This window comes from Cyrtonyx montezumae, unplaced genomic scaffold (genome assembly GCF_038088225.1).
Source record: "Cyrtonyx montezumae isolate F1298 unplaced genomic scaffold, pur_monq_1.0 scaffold_0, whole genome shotgun sequence".
Lineage (NCBI taxonomy): Eukaryota > Metazoa > Chordata > Aves > Galliformes > Odontophoridae > Cyrtonyx > Cyrtonyx montezumae.
Genome location: NW_027071824.1, coordinates 8493217 through 8509583, shown reverse-complemented (window position 1 = coordinate 8509583; position 16367 = coordinate 8493217). Strand labels below are relative to the sequence as shown.

At 43.3% G+C, this 16367-nt stretch overlaps 1 protein-coding gene across 1 annotated transcript; it reads left to right on the top strand.

The window, feature by feature from the left end:
- Positions 1–6201: 6201 nt before the first annotated feature.
- Positions 6202–14660, top strand: ATF3 (activating transcription factor 3). The gene is made up of 4 exons (XM_065747685.1): positions 6202–6318; positions 10142–10385; positions 11132–11239; positions 11826–14660. The coding sequence occupies exons 2-4, from the start codon at positions 10146–10148 to the stop codon at positions 12021–12023; spliced, it is 546 nt and encodes a 181-aa protein (XP_065603757.1). The 5' UTR covers positions 6202–6318; positions 10142–10145; the 3' UTR covers positions 12024–14660.
- The last annotated feature ends 1707 nt before the right edge of the window (positions 14661–16367 follow it).

Genomic DNA, 16367 nt, shown 5'->3' with positions numbered 1-16367 from the left:
CTGGTGAGGACGTGACTCTGGGCAAAGGGCATCTTGGAGTCTGCTTTCCTGTCCATGTAATCATTTTGCTTCAGAGTCACTGAATAAAATCAGCACCTACATAGCCACAGTGAGCATTCCCACAGAACTGATCATCAAGGGAGGGTACCAGGTGGGTGCAGCCTCCTGTGCCCAAGAGCAGTTGGGATCTGGACTAGGGTGGGCTTCAGGGCTGGCAAAAAAGACAGACTGCAGCTCTATCAGTTTCAGTTCATTTACACTTTGTCCTTATTAGCTGGGCAGGTTCCTTTGTGGTTAAAAAAAATAAAAAACAAAAATAAAAAAAAAAACAGGCAGCATAGATAAGAGGTTGAAAGTTAAGATCATTCATGTGTTCCTCTCATGGCAAATCACGTGTGAACTAGGCAAAAGGACAAAAGATAAGCAGAAGGGAAGCTGCAGTGTCTGCCTTGGTTATGAATTTACTGTAGATGACAAATCTTTGTATATTGTTGGTATTTGAAATGTAATTTTTTAACACATAAATCACTGTTAAACAATTAGAAATATCTATTTGTCATGATAGTAAATTGCAAATTACATGCTAACAAGATAGACGAGAAGTGCTGCTAAAAGTATTATTAATTATATTAAGTTCCAGAACATTATGCATGCACGGTTCCAAGTGCAATGAAAGTGAGCAGGCAATTCTCAGAGTGTATATGTGTGTGTTTCTTTGTAGCAGCATGATGATTCCACAACGTACACTCAATATTTGGAGCCTATCATAGTAAGAAATATCTATATATTCTCACACACTCTTTCCCTCATCCTCGTGATTACCTTACAGGCTATAGGAACACACTCACACCAAGTCCACTTAGTGAAACGCACGGCTTCAGTGAACAATTCCTTAACATTTATTTTAATTCATCTCAATAGCAGTGTGAACAAGTGCTGATTTTCATAGCCACTCGGAGCTAAATTTATCTCTCATTGGAGTCAAAGGGAATCTTTCTGTTGACTCTAGCAATGGTTAGCTCGGGTCTTGGTATATACTTTAACCAGTGAACTGTTTACACGTAAACTGAATGCATGTGGTTCAGTATGAATCCCTGATCAGTCTCTCAAACAACAACCCGGAGTGTGTTTACAGGATGGGGAGGGGACAGTGGAGGGAAGGGTCTGTGAAGACAGAACCTTCCATGCCATAATCTAGGTGGGGAGATAAGGGCTGTGTAAGGGAGATGTAGTTCACAGTTGCCTGGTGTGCAATTGATATTTTTCTTATTCAGTGGAACCAGTGATTCTGCCCTGCTCAGCCTGTTTTAAGATGTGATTATTGTGTATGTGGGATCCCCAGTGTGGGATGCCTTTTCTTTATCAGTTGTTTGATTGAAGAATGCAATTGAAGACTGTCGTGGTGAGCAGCTCTTATGCTAGTGCACAAGTCCAACTACAAAATCACCATGAAAGTCTTCAGCAGAAAGGAGTGACAGATGCACCTGATCAGGTCAGCCCATCAGGCTCTCTCAGCTACGTGGGGGGGGGGGTATATGAATTATGTACCCCCAGACTCACCCAGAGCACTGGGCAGAACAATGATAGGCAACATTCTGGAACATCTAGTTCACTAGAGTTGCATGAAAGTTCATGGAAATTTGGGGCATTAAAGTCCGTGGTAATTGTTGCATCCTCTGGTAATGTAATCATCTCTGGCTCCATCTTATCGGCAGAGAAACAAAAAGTAAAATGACAAAAAGTGAAAGGGAAAATCAAAATGACTCATTTAGACTTAGGAAACTGCTCAGGTGGGACCAGATGACCAATGGGAGAAAATCTGTGGAAGAGGGGAACAGAAAGTGGGATGACAGAATCCAGGGATACAGGGAGGGAAGAGGGAGGTGTGAGAGGGAGAGAAACAGGGAAGTGAGGAAAGCAAATGAGCAGCTGCTGGCTTGAGGGAATGAGGGGGGGGGGGGGAGGAAGGGGGCTGCCGTTGAAACAGGGAAAGTGTGTAGGAAAAAGGAGCATCCAAAAAAGGAGATTTAAAAAAGAAAAAAGAAGAAAACAACCAGAGAAGAAACGTATTTAGAAGGAATATCGGGTAGTGATGGAAACAGGCAGAAAGAAAAAAAATGTAAGTTGTGGAGAGAAAAGCGAGGAGCAAATGAATCCTGTCTTCAGTTTTAAAGAATAGAAGCAAAAACTGTGCACTTAATAGCAGCTAATTTTCCACTGTGAGACAAATACCCACCCACTTGGGTGGGTTTGAATATAATAAGGTAAGATAATTTGCCATACAACTGGAGTGAGAACCTGTCCTCTGCCTCCGCGGTTTTTAACTCCCATCAGTTTTTAGACCAGCAGACATCCAAACCTTCTACAGTGCATTTGTTCTTCACTACTTCTGCCTTAATGGTTTTAGTGGCTTATTGGGGGAGAGTCTTGGAGGCAGCCCACAGACTCCTGAGGGGTCCCTGCCCGGCAGCTGATGAGCCCTGGGCTGACTGGGAACCACTGATGCTTCCTCTGTGCAAGCAGCAGCGATCTAAATCTTGGAAGAGGTATTCTTAAGTTTCAGCTCAGTTGTTAGTTCAATCAGATGTGAAAATTAGCTCAAAAACCGTGCATGTTTTTGAGAACAGAGGAGCTTTACTATATAGATTGTTCTGTGGTGCAAAATAAACATGGTGAAAGCTAATTCCCATCACAGAAATACAGAACACTTTTGAGGGCAGTCAGAAAGACTGATTCTGTGCTTATTTTGCAACACAATAACTGAGTTCCGGAAAGCTCTTTCGAATACATATGCCACAAAGGGAAAAATTGGAACTGTCAGGGCTAGAGTAATTTCAAGACTTAAAACAATTAAAACCACAAAGCACACAGAGAGACAGGTTTTACTCAAGATACCACTACACGTTTTGTTTGTTTGCATCCTGTATTTAACCAGATCAAATATGTTTAATGGAGCTGCATGACCATAAAATAACAAAAAGTCTGGATGGGATGAGTACACTGCATTGTTAGTCTGACTGACCTCCATAACTTTGCAGAAGACAACATAAAGCTGTTGCTGTAAGGATGTGTTGCTCTGTGTAGTGACTCTTGCAGCTCTGCTTAGCAAGCCACAATTTTGATTTCTGCAAATACACACATCACATGAAGTGGTGTGAAGGGATATGGAGGCAGGATTTGGTCAGGAAAAGGCAAAGGAAAGAGTTATTTCCTCTGCACTGGGTGCTTTCTGAGGGCTGCAAGGACAGCACCTCAAGTTCAGCCTGGTGTCTCTCCAGAGGGAGAGATACCCAACAAATGTCAGTGCTGGCAATGAGCCACTTTTTACCTGGAGGGCAGAAATATTTAACAGAAATTTCAACTATGGGAAGTAGTTACTGTTCAGTAGGATTGTCCCCTGAAACTTCTGACAGCGGCAGAAAAATTAAATGGAAAAAGGTTGGTAGATTTGAGAGGGAAACAAATGAAAGATATTTTATGAGATGCTGGAAAACGAAACTGACAAAGAGCATGGTGGCTGTGCTGGTCTTTACCCTCACTTCCTGACAGTCTCAATAATTAATTAATTTGGTTTTGAACAGAACTCTGATCCTACATCTTCATGGAGGCTAAGGTAGTTTGTTTTCAAAGAGCAGGGTAAAACCTGTGTGACACAATGGAGCCTGGTTTATTTTTCACTGTGGTTTCATTTTCTTTTTTCTCAGAAGAATTTCAAGCCAGGACATGTCTCAGTGGCCTAATCTTGAATGTGCACGGAACGATCTCTGTTTGCTCTGCAGGGAGGGGCTCTCTTGCTCCAGAAGTGGCTCAGGAGTTAACACAACTGTTTTGCTGTCAATTTTTCATTCCAAGTGTGGCTCGTTGTGAGTGGTGGGACCAGCAGCGGGGAAGAAGCACTGGATTGCAAACAAAACTATTGGCTTTACGTCTATAGAAGGTAGTATGATTTCAAAACAAAATTATCATCTGACTACTCGGCCAAGTGTTGTGATTACTGAGCAAATGTCAGTGACCTTTAAACAACCGGATAGCAATGGTTGCATTTCAAAGGTACTTCTGGCCACTTTGGAGGAGGGATTTGCTTTTTTCCACCTCCGTTATTCCGTGACATTGCTCTAGTGGTCAGAAAAGACTCCAAATAAATTCTCCCTTCTGGAGCAGCTCGTTGAAGGGGAGCGGGCAGTTGCTCCGTCTCTGTCAGCATTACAGCAGGCACCTGGTCATGACCACTAAAACTGACGTTGCTAACACGTTTCCACAATAACTTCATGCTCGGAACTTTCCAACCAATTATCTTTTGGGAAGACATTTTCCACATTTGGCCTCTGCTTGAGAGGGATTTTTTTTTTCTTCTAGGCTTGAGAAAAACGATGCCAGCTGTTTCTGAACACAGCATGAATTATAACATTATGCCTCCAAAGTAGTGTGAGCTCGGAGTGCACCGAGCTGAAACGCAAAGCTTGCTGTAAAGCCCTGTGTAGAGCAAAGCCTTTGCCTGGCGTTATTTTTGATGCTGATTTACACAGATTAGGAAAGAAACATGTTTTGAAAGAACTCAGCTTGATTTGTTGATAGGTGAGAGCCTGAGCTTCCAGCAGGAGCAGCTGCCAGGTGGGTCAGGGCTCTCTCCCGTGCCTCAAAGTGCACGGAACCGTTGGGGAGCACGAGCAACCGCACATCCTGCAGGAGGAAAGCCAACAGCACAGAACTGCTCACTTTTTTTTGTTCTAGGGTTTGGGTTTTTTTTTTGCTTTTTTCTTTTTTTTTTCTCCCAAGGCAGACAATTAAATTTGAAATAGGAACGTTGTGTTTGCAAAGCTGAACATGCTAGCACAGTGACATTTAAAAAGCTCAGAGTACAGTTCCTGTCTTGGTGGCCAGTGTGTGCATTTATGTATGCACACATACACCCATGTGGACACAAAAGCCACAGGAGCACAGAGGTGAGGTACAGACTGGCTCAGACTCATGTTAGAAATCCATGTCCTTGGTTAAATGCTCTAAGCTATCAATACATGCCAGCTTTTCCCACTTGAGACATGTTACCCGTTAGCAAATGCAGCCCTATGAACACTGTGAAATGAATAAGCTGCCTGGAGGACTGATCAGGGTCCGTGTTACAAGGGAACAAACGAGTCTCCAAGCTCTTCCCATGCTTAGCAGAGACCCAAAGACAGCAAGTCTGTGTGGACTGAGGATGGAATATTATCGTATTGGATAACGCTGTGCAAATCTCCGTGAGCCTTGTGCTCTCGGATAGGTGCTTTTTTGATATGTCTATTTTCTAGCATTTTGGAAGGCAGTTGCCGTCACTTACCAAACCAGGAAGCTATGGAAACAAAAAATGAACAAAACAAGACCCCTTCACCTCCACCACCAGCACGTTTCACTGCCTCCTACGGGGACTCTTTGGTTTTCCCCAAAACCAGAACGACATCGCGTGCTGCGCTGTTTTAAGGGGAGAAGTTATTTATTTATTTTCAGTTCTGGAATTCAATTAAACGGCTCTTTCCCGTTTCCTCGGGCTAAGAACCGAAGCCCCCCGCCCCGACACGTGAAACGCTTCTAGCCGTCAGCTGGAGCGGCACGGAGCGAGCGCGGGGTGGTTTGGTTTTTTTCGGGAGGGGGTGTTCAACAGTTCGGGGGCGAAGAAGGTTCCCGTTTTCTAGTCCCTTCGAAAGCTGCGCTGCCTTCACTTAGTTCTGCCGTCCCCAAGCCGTGAGAAGGACTCTGATCTATGATAAAGCAACAAGACGTCCCGCACGCCTAAGAAGTCGGGACGCCCCCTGAAGTGCGTTAAAAAAGAAAGAAAAAAGGGGAAGGGGAATAGAAAGCGCCGAGGGAGGACGGCCCCGTGCCGGGTGCCCGGAGCTGCCCTCCCGCGGGGTGCTGCAGCCACGGGGTGCTCCACCACCGCCGGGGAGGGGTCCCGCGGGGTCCCGGCGGCCAGGCTCGGCACGGCACGGCTCGGTGCGCTCCTGTTATGGAGCGTGAAGCCGCGCCGCCCCGCCTCCGTGCGGCGGGGAAGCCTTGCATCACCGCCACGGGCCCCGCTGCCCCCCCGCCCGGCCGCCCGGCCGCCCGCCCTCCGGGAGCTATTAATAGCATGACATCAGCCCGGGACTCGCCGCCAGAGTAAATACCAGCTCTACCCGCTCGGCTATATAAGGCGGGTGATGCAACCGCAGCGAGAGGCAGAGGCGCGGGGAGCGCGAGCGGGCGCTGCTCTCCCGCCGGCGGAGCGGGCACGGGAGAGACACGGAGCGCGGGCGCGGCGGGGCCGGCGAGCAGCCCCGGCCGGCCGGCGGCGGACTGAAGGTAGGAACCGGGGGACGCCGTCGGGGACGGGGCTGAGCCGGCAACCGGAGGAGCCCGCTCCCAGGATGCCGGCGGCGGGAGCGGAGCCCCGAGTGGAGCCGCGGCTGCCCCTGGCCGGCCGTGCCGCTCGGCGCCGCGCGGGGGCGGGCAGCGCGGAGCTCGGCGCCGGTGTGCCGCGGGGATGCCGGCCGTGCCCGCCCGCGCTGCGGAGCCGCTGCCGCTCCGACTGCCGGCGGGGCGCCCGGGAGCGGCTGCGGGGCGCCGGGCAGCCCGCGCCGCCAGGAGGGACCGCGCTAGGGACGCGCTCGCTTCTCTTTCTGTGCCGATGTCCGACACGGAGACCGGTTGCTAAAGTGTTGCCTAAGCGAGGCAGGCGTGGCTCGACAGAAAACTTATTGAGAGGAACTTCCCGCTCGAAACGGGTTCTTCTCGCGTTTGAGCGGCTGGAAGCCGGCGGAAAGTGATTCGGGAGTGATGTGGGATGTCAGAAAGCTTAAGGTCAACTGGCGTGCACGGAGGGTGTGAACTGTAATTGCCCCTAATGCCGTTTAAGATTAACCTCAACGGTTATCGGGGTTTGTTGCATCAGCACCGGAGGAAAAGGAATTCATGTGAAGAAGCAAAACCGAGAGGCACGGTCAGCCGTCCGCAGCTGAGCGGAGAGACACCAAGCAGTCGTTCGGGAATACGCGTAACTGACAGAAGTGCACGGCTAGGCATCGTGTAGCAGAGCTAAAACATCGGCAGAGGAGATGCGTAGATTTGGTGGGGACGGAAAAGAGCCACTAACAAAAGAACAGAGCATAGCGGCGGGAGCAAAGTTTTTTGAATCTACCCGAAGCTGAAGGGTACCATCGATAGGAGAGTTGTTCCCTCCGGAGAATTCCCAAACTAAGAATAAAGAAGCGCGAGCTCACAGTGGGAGCAAGCTGTGCCTTTATGGTCAGGTCCGTGAAGTGTTCGACACCTTCAGTTCCAGTAACTTCAGAAGTCCTCAAAATAGCCCGGAGCTGCCATCCATGTGCACGGTCTAACAAAGTAAACAGATAGGATCAGGAAGCCCAGATGTAATCGCAGTTTGAGGCTAGATATCCCTACTGCTATGCAGACCTAGGGAAGAGCGGCGTGCCTGTCTTGAAAGCTGATAGACAGAGGAACAATTTGTACACAAGTTGGGAGACGGAAGGGCAAGCTGTTGCGGTTTATTTTTAATAGGAAAATTTAATCTTCATCCTTGTAAAGCATTTCTAAAAGTAGATCTGTTCCTCAGAAATTGGAAAGCATCTACCTTTTGTTATGGAAAGCCAATCTGTTTGGCTTACTATTGGCTTCAACGCAGGCTAATTATTTTTGACATCCCTGTCACTCCCGACCACCTCAGCCGTACACTGGAAGGAATCCTGCCGTGCCATGTACCGGCCCCAGCCCCTCTGCCAGGCACCTGGGGAGTGAGCTTGGGGCAAGGAGCCCTGACAGCTGCGGTGGGCTGGGGGCAGGACCCCTCCAGTGTGCCCGGTATTCTTGTAGGAATAGCACTGCGTGGTAGGTAAGCACAACTTCTCAGGCACGTTACTGAAACACAGGCATTCTTGGCTTCCTCTGGTGCCGCTTCTGACTTCAATTAAAGTTGACCTAAACTGAAATATAAATGAATAAACCCCCCGTGCTGAGAAATGCTTATTGCAATTAATTCTTCTGTGTGCTGGTTTTATTGTTAATTGAAGACTCCTGGTTTGATTGAATCATACAGAGTTAACTGTTTTGAATGAAGCCAGCAGCAGGAGCGGAGGAGACCGACAGTCAGGGAGCGCAGCTATAAATTCTGCGAACAATGGGGGGCTTGATATCATCCAGAATCAGCCAGTTTCAATGAGCTGAATGTTGATAAATGGTAAATAATGCCAGGGGGAGTTCAGCTGGAAATCACTGGGCCTTTCTGATTTGGGGTGGGGGAAAAAGTAACTGCTAGCTTTCTGTGATTATAGGATTATACTGTATCAGTACTTTAAATGTGACTCATGAGCAGGGGCTTTCTGAAGAGAATTACATAAATTTCCCAAGGTCTTTCTGAATAACAAATTGTTCTGAATAATTTCCTCATATTTAACAACCGAGGGTGAAACCTTGGCCCCACTGAGGTCAACAGTAAAACTCCTTTTGATTTCAGTGGCTTTAGCACTTCACCCCTGGGGTGTGGGAAATCTTTGGCTCTTCTGTGGTCATTGAGACGCAGAGTGAGGAAACCTCTGCAGCTGGGCAAGTGATTTTCTGCCCGCTGGCAGCTCACTGCCCTTGGATTTTTGTGTTTAGCTCACATAGTGAGGAACTGGGTTCTGCTCTAATTTGCACCGATGCGGATTTACAGTATATTTTTAGATATCTCTGAGCGAAATCTATCTTCTTGTCAAGGCACATGACCCCAACCATTTCTTGCCATGTCACAGTGGTTGCAAACAGGAAACTGCACAATTTGGGGTTGTCCACGTTGAAATTTAATTTACCTACACTGCTATCCCAAGGCGACTATTTGCTTACCTGCATTAAGTTAATTACAATTGACTTGGATATAATTCTTACAGTTCTAATCAAGAATAGATAACATGTAGAGTAAGTACGAAAGGAATCAAAGAAACTAAAAAACTCAAACTCCTACACTAAGGAAAGCAGGAAAAGCAATACAGTAAAATCCAATTAACAAAAAATGCTTTATGATTAGGAGAGGTAATACAATCTGTTTTCCTATGGATTTGCACCTCTTGTCCTGTGGGCCAGCCACTCAAAATGCTCAGCTTTTTTCTACATCTCTTCTCGTGTTTTTGCTGAGGGATGTATGGCTCATGCTAGGTTGCACATGGTGTTTGGATGGCTGACTGCTGAGTTCTGTGTATTTCTCCCTCAGCGGGGTTACCAGTTTTCACAAAGCTTATAGGGTGACTCTCTGCCTCTTCCAAAATTGGCAAAAAAAATGAGAATGGCTAAAAAGGGGAAAGAAGAGAGCACTGCCAGATCAGTTTATTTCTGTAGGAAAGCTGCTAGAAATGAAGTTCCTTCATGGGTGCCCCATTAGCCAAAGTCTCAGCCAAAGTCTCTTTGGTTACACAGCTTTATATCAGCAGGAGATCTGACCATAAATACTGAAGAATTAAGAACTTGTTGAGGGCACGTGAGGACAGTTCCAGACTTTACGAGCACAAAGGGGGGAAACAATCGGCATTATATTTTTCATGAACTCCTTCCCTCTGTGTCATGTTGTGCCTCAAAGCTCCAGAGCATGTGTAAATTTTCACCTTTCTGACAGCTCTGATTGCGGACTGCTTTTCTGGAGTTTATAATGAGATAGCTTTTGCTGTCTGTTTGCAAAACAGAACATGCTGAGCGTTTTGTAGCTGATTCTGTCTTGGTTAGCAAACTTCAGCTTCTAGTAAAACTCTTTAATCTTCACTCAAGTGTAGCTGAGATGAAGGCATGCTCCATCCATTTGAAGCTGTAATTTTGTGGTGGGATTGCTATGAGGATGGAGCAAAACACTTCTCTGGCTTCTAGACACTTCTATGTTTTAAACAATAATAATAATTCTTTGTTTACTGTTTTTGGTTAATGTTTTTAAATGCTGCCTTGAAGTGAACCTGATGTGAGAATTTTTACTGGTCATCAAATTCTGAGCTGTTTCTCTCTCATGAGAGACTGAGGTACACAGAGAATGTGGGCTGATGCAATGCAAGGAATATAAAATCATTTCACAGCATGAAATATACTTCTAGGAGATAATATTTGCCTCTCGACAGCTGTTGAAAGACTATTCCTGTCTCTTTTTACCTTTCAGCAAAATGATGGTCCAACACTCCGGCCAGGTATCTGCATTAGAAGTCAGCGCCTCCGCAATTGTTCCCACTTTGTCCCCTGCAGGGTCACTGGGGTTTGATGATTTCACAAATTTAACCCCACTGGTGAAAGAGGAACTTAGATTTGCCATCCAAAACAAACGTCAGTCCCACAGGATGTCTTCTACTTTGGATACAGTGACAGTGTCCGAAAGGCCATTGGAAACATCAATCATGAAAACAGAGGTATGGCACTTTGATCAGCAGTTCCGTGTGAATAGTTGGTTCTCTAAGCAGCTTGAACCAGAAGAGAAGTGTTTTTTTCAAATTCAAACAACCCTCTCCACCATCTCAACATGTTAGTTTATTTGATCCTTTTAAGCCTGTTGCTTGGTTTTCTGTTATCCAGTTCTGGGAAATTCCTATCGTATTTGTAATTTCCAATGAAGCCTGTACGTTAATGTTTTATTTTTAATTATGAACTAAGGACAGTGTTTGGCAGTGATTAGAGTAAGTGCTAAATCTGGTTTCTCTACCTACATGTGGCTGAACCTGGAGTAAGTCAAGGAAGTCATCCTTCCTGTGCTACATCCTAACCACTAGGCTTTTAATTTAAGATAATAATCTCAATGGAAAGCGTTACAATATAAAGTGAAGAAACAGATAAACTTAGGGAGACAGCAACACTTGTGTCTGAGCCCAGCACCCCCTCTTCAGCATGCAGCCTGGGAAGACATTTGGCAATTTTTTTGGGTGACACTGATTTACAATGAGCCATCACGTCAATCCTAACTCCAGTCAGGTTTTTATTGACAACTTAAATGCAGTTACTACCATTTTACAGTACTGCAAGCAAGGTCAGATCACATCCTTATGTAACTCATGATGTGAGCACTAACAGCACTGTATTGCTTTTAAATACGTCAAAGTTGTCAAAATACAGAGTGCTTACAGCATCTTATGGATTGTGTATATCTGTTTTTATGGGATAGTTTTCTCCTGAAGAGGATGAAAGAAAAAAGCGAAGAAGGGAGAGGAACAAAATTGCTGCTGCAAAGTGCCGAAACAAAAAGAAGGAAAAAACAGAATGTTTGCAGAAAGTAAGTATCTGGCTTTAGATTTTTTTTATATATATATAGTATGTATATATTAGTCACTCATCATACTGTGAGAACAAGAATGACATTTCTTCACCTGATCTGCCACCATTTAAAACTATTTTACGGCAGCATCAGGCCTGTGTTTGTTTCTACATCCAGAGCTTTTGACAGAAAGTTATATTCTGGCTTGACATAAATTATGGACATGTGATATGATGTACTGGGGAGTTAGTAAGTAGCATAAATAATTTTGGGTCAGTAGTTGATTCAAAAAGCTCAAAATATCTTATAAAAGATGCAAACATTACTTTGGATGCCTGCCATTGTAAGTGAATATAAACCTGAATTTGTCTTCTCAGTGTTGGTTACACTTCTGTGAAGGCCAAAGAATGCAACAGTCAGTCTGTTCTTAAAGACTATTATGAATTGGGGGATGTATAATTTCACCATTAAGGGACACTAGGAGCATGTAACTTCTAACCGTATGCTCTTCCACCAATAAAAAACCCTGCAACTATTAGATAAACACTGCAATTAACTATTTGAAATGCTCGCTCTAATAGTTGTGTCTGTACCTTGTGACTAGGAATCAGAAAAGCTGGAAACTATCAATGCGGAATTAAAAGCCCAGATTGAAGAGCTAAAGAATGAGAAGCAGCATTTGATATACATGCTAAATCTGCACAGGCCCACCTGTATAGTTCGGGCACAAAATGGAAGGACACCTGAAGATGAAAGGAATCTTTTTATTCAGCAGATCAAAGAAGGAACATTACAAGGTTAAGTGATACGGCAAATGTGGAAATATTTATAGTATGTTTTAACAGCTACAGAATCCACAGAGGATCTGTCTTATGTGTAGGATTCTATTAGTAAAGAGCGTTTAGGAAGGGCAGATTGCTTTCTTGAGCAGAAAGAATCATTTTTGGCTTGTCAGAGATTCTTCCCCTTGGAAGATCTGGTCTCGGTCAAACTGAATAGCCTTCTGCCTCAAATATAGGTTTGCACCTGTCATACATGCTGTTCCTAGGAGCTACAGACAACAGCTTCAGAAGATTTAGCTCTCTGCTAGTATACAGTATCTGCACTCACGACGTTTGTGCTAGAACACTATGACTTCGATGATGCACATGGTACATACAGCTGTGCTGGATGGACACTACTTTTCCTTGTGGCTGGCAGGGAAAGCAGACAGAGTATTTTTTAAAGTTTTGTAGTTTCCAGGAGGATGGTTTCTGGCAGAATGTACTGATACATAATTTTGCATTCTAACCTAACACACACACAAACACACAAAAAGCCTTTAGTTCCAATTCAGCTTTGTAACTTTTTCACAACACTTGTGTGGGCTTTTTTTTCTATGACTCATCTCAGAGACTGAATTTGACAAGTCTTAGTAGGTGTGACAAAGGAAGGTTTCTTGCAAAATATCCATGTAGCTAAGTTGGTATTTTAGGAGCTGGAACCCCACCTGTTCTACTTTGGGAAGTACAGTGTTTCCTTGCATTCAGGAGAGCATTTTGTACCATCACTTGGCAACTGGCTGAATTGGACCCACTGGAAAGAGGGAAGTAACTATGAAGGGATTTTGATACGGTTTTGCCCAAGCAAAGAACCGCAGGACTGAATCTCAGGCTCATGAATCGTGAAAAGTTAAAAAAAAAAAATCATCTGGGATCTAATCCTACAAGCTTTAACCCTCACTGACAGAAGAGGTTCCATGGCCTGTAGTGATCTGGTTATACAAATAGCTCTCAGGAGTAAGACCTAGACAAAGCTTTTTCCGTCCTCGACAGATGATTCAGAGGGAAAAATGATGATTGCAGCTACTTTTATGTTTGGGTGGTAACTACAGTCAATCAGAAGTGTTACTTAGAACCTAAAGGAGACAAGAGTTCTGAAGTAGTGAATAACTGTTCTCATTTTTTATTAAATACTAACCTTAAATGTTTCTGAACTGATAGAAGAGCTGCTGGACAAAACAGTTGGAGCTACGAGTGTTTAAATTCTGATGTTTCTGTGAAATTCTCAGATTGTTTTATCCTATGAAGAATATCCTTACAATTTTTTGTAAAAGAAAATATCCTTATTTATCACTAATATCATCATGAGTAAAGTTAATAAATACTGCAAGCAAGATAAAACTGAAAACACAAGTGTTGTGCTGTCTTTTTACTTTCATCTCTTGGTGTTTAATATTATATATTCCTAAACTTCACGAGTTGCAAGAGACACCACTTAACCTTCATCATCTCCACAGATGAGGCACTGAGTATCTTGAATGATTGGGTGCAGAGAATATACCTCTCAAAATTCTGTATCTAGATCAATGGTGTCTAGCTGCTCAATGTCGCAATTTAAATGGAGCTTACAGTACATAATATTTTACACCAGTTATGCAGTGTTGAAATTGTGGTTTTTTTCTAAAGGCTAAACTTAAAGATACCTCAGCCATAAGCTTCTTCCTCTACAAGTCCTGGCTGAATGTATTGGATATCACTCCTGATCCTTATATGATCTTTATATTCTGCAACAGAACTTCTTAGTACATTTTCCTAAGATCTGGATATATTGTAATGTCCTGTATCATGTTTTAAAGCTATGTACTTCATATATCTGAAAAATGAATGTATTAAAAAGACAACATGCTAGGTCTGATTCTGTCCTGAGAATCTGTTTTCTTTCTGTATGTTGGAAGGAGCTGCTTTGGACTTCAGTGAGTTTTATTAATGCCCTGCAGGCAGAGTTTGGAGCCTCTGCAACTTCACTGGCTCAGGGGGAAAGTTTCACAGGGAACTGGGCCAGTCGTTTGTCAGACAATGGATACGCATCAAGCGTGTTACCAGTAAACTTGTCAAACAATATTCGTTAATGTCCAGCTTTTGTAGCAAGGGAGTACAAAACTGAGGCCTCATCATGGTATTGTGCACCTTGGCTTTGCCTTTAGCATATCAGATACCAGCAGGTAAAAGGGTTTGCCTCCTCTACTGTTATAAAGTGTTCCAGCAGAGACTAGAATACAATGACACAATTAACATCTCTCCTTTAGGGAATCTGTATGGTTGCTTTTAACCATATTGCTGATGACGCAGGCGTCATGCTTTTGTTGCTTGATGTTTTGTATTCAGCATGCCAAATGTTAATAGTGTACCACTACTATTGTCAGAAGATAATTATTTTTTTTCTTTGTATGCTCAGTGATAGCTGCTTTCTACTGTGTGTATGTGTGAGTGTGCATGCGTGCTCCTGCACGCTACTGTAGAAGTGATGGTACTCATTGACTATGCCCATAAAAGAGTGTTTGAACAGCAAGATGGGAGCAGTTTGCTGCATGAGTTTTATAAAAGTATATGTCATTCAGGAGAACCTTTAAAATGCATTACAAGCAGTTTGTTTTCTATTTTCAAGTTTGTTTTGATACTTTAATAAAAAAATAATATATATTTACTTATGTGTCATTTAATTCATTCTTAATATCCAGGAGCAACTTCATTTGCTTAAAATAACGTCAAGATATTAGAAGAAAACAAACACATTTTATAGATTTTCAAAAATAAGCATTTTACCAGGTGATAATGGTACTGCTCACTGGTTGTCCAGATAACAAACGAAGCTTTGTTATTATGAGGTTGATAGTGAATTCCAGCTAATTTCTCATTCTCAGTCTAAACTTAGATTAAGAAACGGGAAGTTAGAACTTCTGAGTCCTTCCAAATCTTACAAAATCTTACAGCCAACCAGCTGATAGTTATTTCAGCTTTCCAGTTACGTAAGAAGCTTAATACTTCTGCTGTTGTCAAGTTTTAATACTTACAGATTGCTCTCTCTATGGTTATGTGGAAGACTAAAGAAGCACAGCACAATTAGGGCTTTGGTTTGTTTCTGTGTGTTTTTGTGTGTGCAGGCGCGTGTGTGGAGAAGCACGAACAAAATGTTCTATCCTGCCTTTCCAAAACTATCTGCACTCGGACAGAAGTCCCTGTGTTTTGATAGCTGGTGGTGTGGACAAAACTTTTGGCTTCAGTCCTTTGCAAGCAACCCTAGCTTGTACTACAGAGATGAGATAGAAGGCCAGGAGCTCTGGGGACCAGGAAATCCACTGTGCTATTACAGAATCTACTTTAAATATCAGTTGGAATGAAGATGTAGGCTACTATAAACCAGGCAATGTTGAATGCTTATTCTTACTGGTACACCTGTTTAAAGGTGCCTCATCTTAGAAAACCTTATCAACAAAACTAGACTTACGAAATTCTGAACTGATATTTTACAATCTTTTCTTTAAATGATCTCATATGAAACCATCTAATTGCACAAGCAGCTGGCCACGGTGACATATTGCTAATAGAATAATTAATATTCCTTGAACTAAATAGTATGTTGTATTTTTTCCTTTGGTCTTGTTTGAGACACAGAGTGTGTGTGTACTGGCCCATGCAGAACTTAATGCATGCTCAGCTTTATCCTGTATACCAATAAGGAACATGTTCTACTTTTTTTTCTAGCTCTTGCCTAGATACAAATGAATAAATACTAATATCAAAGGTAGGCAAAGCCAGTGATTCATGCTAGGTATTCTTTTAACAACACCAAATGCTAACAAATTTAAACATAAAATAACTTTTGTACTTGGACCCATCAAGAATTTGAAATGGCTTCTTAAGGAGGTGGCATTGAAGTCGCTGTCATTGTTGGCTTTATCAAAGAAACTGGATAAGGAAAATAAAACGCTACAGTTGCTAATAACAAAAAGTTTTAAAAGCTCAATCTACTTCATCTTAAAAAAAAAAAAAGTCTAAATTCAAAGTGGCAATTATATCTCCCGTCCTTTTTATTTTCTTCTTTTTTGTCCCTCATTTCGTGTGGCAGAGCACTGCCCTACTACCAGTCTCACTGTCTGGCCATTGCCACGTTTCTATGCTTGCCCAGTGCCCCCAACTGGAGACCCTGAGAATCACATGATGAAAATGTTCAAGAATACTTATTCGCAGAGAAATACTAAGTAAAGTTCTTCACTAGCTTATAACGGCAGCAATGTCAGATTTTTTGCGTATATAATAGACACCATTTCTTTTTAAAGTGTAATTAAGATGAAGAGTGACAATATTAAAAAAATCTCATTACACAA